General features: G+C 51.5%; 1 protein-coding gene across 2 annotated transcripts in view; it reads right to left on the reverse strand.

Annotated features, from left to right (window-relative positions):
* TMOD1 (tropomodulin 1) overlaps positions 1 to 3,975 on the reverse strand; it is a 66,956-nt gene that overhangs the window by 26,718 nt on the left and 36,263 nt on the right. For both annotated transcript variants that reach the window (XM_006143714.2, XM_027770028.1), the window contains exons 4-5: positions 3,577 to 3,666; positions 2,229 to 2,359 (exon numbers count right to left, since the gene is read on the reverse strand). In XM_006143714.2, coding sequence (XP_006143776.1) covers positions 2,229 to 2,359; positions 3,577 to 3,666 — 221 coding nt within the window. The remainder of the gene's footprint in view (positions 1 to 2,228; positions 2,360 to 3,576; positions 3,667 to 3,975) is intronic.

Below are 3,975 nucleotides of genomic sequence, written 5' to 3' on the forward strand. Positions count from 1 at the left end.
TTCTCCGGAAGGGGGCCTAGACATTGGCATTTTTTGTTTTTTTTTTTTTTTTTTTTTTCCTATTTTCTTCTTTAATCGGCAGAGGGCATGTGCACTCAGCAGACACACAGGGACTGAGAGATGGAGGGAGAGGGAGAAAGCACCCCTCGGTGGGATGCAGTCATGCCACAATCCTCCATTTCTCCATTCTGTTGGGATTTGAGGTACACATGCACATGTGCCTGGCATGGTTTTCAAGCCACCAGGACTGGGGTTTGAGCTGCAGTGAGCCATGTGGGGCCCAGCTCCCTTAACCACCCTAGACCATGGAGCTGGCCCATTGCTTTTTGGGTTTTAATAAATTCTTTTCCTTCAAATTGATTTCTTTATTTCTTCCACAAGAGAGAAAGAGACAGAGAGACAGATGCCCCCCACAAAATCTTCACAGTATAATCCCAGGCAGCTCAGATCACAGCGACACGTGCTGTGTCCTTTGGAAGGTCTTGGAGAATCATGGCGGGGCCTTTTCCGGTGGGGCCCCGGTGCATTCTACACTGGCTGCTGTGTCCTTTGGAAGGTCTTGGAGAATCATGGCGGGACCTTTCCTGTGTGGGCCCAGGTGCATTATCACTGTGCTACCCCCTGGTCCCTGTTTGGTTTGCTTTTAAATTCCCTTATGTATTTCTTCCATGAGCATGAGAAACAGAACCAGAGAGATACCATCCCTGCCAGGGTCCTGACACCACAATCCAGCCCTGCTTTTCTTTTGTCCCCACAGGGCATGTGCACTCACCAGAGAGACAAACAGAAAAAAGGGGTGAGGGAGAAGGCATCCTTCAATGGGATGTGGTCATGCCACAATCCCTGGTCCTCTGTTTCTCCATTCTTTTGGGGTTTGGGGCACATACACACACACACACACACACACACACACACACAGACACACACACAGTGTGTTTTTCACTGGCCAGGATTTGAACCATGCTTGGCCATGTGGGATGCAGCTTTCCTTACCCACTTACAGGGATAGCCCCACCTCCTTCTTGAACCAGCCCCTGACCATATGCCTGGCTCCTCAGGGAGGTCTGCAGAAGTGAACCTGGAGCCTTTCCACCTGGGTCGGCCTCACCGAATGTCACGCTTTATCACCGCACCACCTTCCACCCCCAGGGATATTTAAAAAAATCTTTTCAAGTGAAAACCACCAATCTGGTCCAATCGCCTCATGAGGCAGAGAGGAAACTTAGGCCTTGGCAAAGGCCTCATGGTGCCATGCCCTCATGCCATGGTACTCACGGCCAAAGAGCGCAATTCCGAATCCAGCCAGTGCCTCCCGCTGGGCACATGGCAGACACCTGAGGTGCCTGAGAGCCCTGGCTGCGCCTTTACCGAGCTCTTATTTCAGAGCGTCACTTTAGCTCCTGTGGGAGCAGGGCCTGGAAGGCCAGGTGGAGGGAACACTGGGGTGCAGGTTTCCCATCTGATTGTGCTCGGAGCTGGCAGCCACTTAAAAGAAAATGAAGAAGAAAGGAAAATGGAGCAGGCAGTGTGGGCTAGCTTCTTGCCTTACCCCCACGCTCACCCAGAACTAACCCCACAAAACTTGGGGCTGAGCAGGTGGGCAGCCAATCGTGCCTGCCTCTGAATTCCTCCCGCAGCCTGTGCAGACGGGGACTGCCTGTCCACCTGTCGTTTCTCCGACCCAGTGTTCACACGGGAAAATGTCCACAGAGATAGGAGTGGACAGCTCGGGAGAGTTCTTCGGACATTTGGGCCGACAGCTCCCTCTGTGGCTGGAAAATGAGTCTGAGTGGGAACCTGGCACAGCAGCAGCGACCACTCGAGGGTAGGACCTGCCTGGGGCTTGAGTTACCCCGCTTGCCTTGTGGTTTCTGGGCTTTTCCAGCCTCGAGATCCGGTGGGGTGCCATATGTGACCCACGATTTGATCTCAGAGAAACTCTCGGTGTTTTTAATCATATGGCAGGTTTTCAGATGGAGGCCGGGGTGAACACTGAGCCTGACGGCATCCCCGGGAGGAAGCAGGACTAGGGGAGGCATGCGTTCACTGTGTTCTCCCTCCCAAAGGTTCCCATTTACGAAGGGGTTGCTCCCATTCCTGACTCAAAACACCGGAGTCTAAACAGGACCCTGTTCACTCTGCATAGCCTGGATCATTAGCATGGGGTAACATGGGCCATGCGCCCACCTCTCGCCACACACGGGTGAGGTGAAATCAGAGGACTTTACCCGGATGTTATTGAGGTTAACCTCTTCAAGTTTCGGGTCATTGTTCTTTATCCGCTCCAGCGTTTCCTCTACGTCTGTTGAGTTAGGTTCTTCGTCGGGCACAGGCTTGTATTGTGTAGGTTTAATGACACCTAGAGTGACAACAAAAGGGACCACTGTCTCAGCACAAGCACACTCTAGAAGGAGGTGTCAGCAGAGTTCAGGGGCATGTGAAGGTCGCATATTGCAGGGGCTACTGGAGAGGGGGTCAGGTTGGTGGGGCAGGTGATGCCACAGAAAAAGTCCTACAAGGGAGGCAGGAGGCCTGGCCTCCACCCGGAGTCTTCCCTTGACATTTGCGAGAGTTGAGTAAAGTCTCTGAACCTCGAGCCCTGGCCTGTAAAGTGGGGACAGTCATTTTATTGATTGCTGTGCTCATTAGCCCAGTGGGCTCTTGTGCAGATAGATTAAGGATGGAAAATAAATGCATCCCTTTTCCAGAGGGAGGGGTAATTTCCCTTCGGCACCCTTATTTGTCTCTGAGGCCCAAGGGCCAGCTTGGAACGATGCAGGGGAGTCATTACATGGGTACAGAATAGGACAATGGGATTCACGGGACAGAAGAGGCACCTAGAAACAGGCCCACGTGGACGTGCAGGAACTTATGGTAAAGATGGAAGCCCAGACTGATGGTGAAAGAATAAATGCTGTAAACAATGGGGTTGGGACAACTGAATCTCCATTGAAAAATGGCTGATCTCATCCCACACCACACAAGGACATGAACTCCAGGGGCATACAGAAGGTGAATAGGAGCCAGCCTGTGCCATAGTGGTTAAGGCGACTGAATCCCACATGGCCAACTGCACAGCTCCAGTAGTGGACCCGGTGGCTTGAAAAATACATGGTGTGCATGTGTATGTGTGCCCACAATCCTGAAAGGAAGGAGAAATGGAAGAAAAGGGATAGTGGCATAATCATTCCCCATGGGAGTGCTTTCTCACTCTCCCTGCCTTTTCTGTTTCTCTCCAATAAGAGCATACAGCCTCTGGAAAAAAAATTAAAAAAAGAAAAGAAAGAAAGAAAGAAGAAAAGTTGAATATAAGACTAAACCTCCAAAGCGTTTGGAAGAAAACAGAAGAATGTTTTGATGAGAAGGCCTTCGTAAACAAGACACAAATCCCAGGAGACTCAAAAGGAAACGATGGATGGATTTGGCCACATACAAATTTAAAACTTTTGCAAGGAGCCAGAGAGCTTTCGTGGACAGAGGAGGAGGCAGCTTGAGGACACCGCTCCACCAGGGTGTACCCGTGAGCCCAGGGTCGGGGAGCAGTCCTGCGGCAGGTCACTGGGGGTATGTACTCACTGTTGAGTCCCTCCTTGTTCACGATGGAGCTGCTGCCCAGGGCCTGGTAGTACTGCTGGTTGCTCATGAGCGTGTGCATGCCCAGGATAGCTGTGGGGACAGGGAAGGGCCCATGACTTGTCACTCTCAGCAGAGCCTTCTGCAGACCCACAGTCCACATCCCAGGAAGTTTTGCTCACAGAAATGGCAAGAGACACTTGCATGAAAACTGTCATGTTTGATTTTATTCTTACACTCACCTGTTTCCATGACTCTCAAATCTCCAGCCCAGCCCAGGAATCTGGAGCCAATCTCTAGCCCTTGGCTCCAGATTCCTGGGCCTCTCCTGATGTCCCTGTGGCATGTCCAAACCCATTTGGCCAAAACAGTGACTCTTCCCTGGCAAGAGCCTCTTTCTTC

Source organism: Tupaia chinensis, unplaced genomic scaffold (genome assembly GCF_000334495.1).
Source record: "Tupaia chinensis unplaced genomic scaffold, TupChi_1.0 Scaffold000104_1, whole genome shotgun sequence".
Lineage (NCBI taxonomy): Eukaryota > Metazoa > Chordata > Mammalia > Scandentia > Tupaiidae > Tupaia > Tupaia belangeri.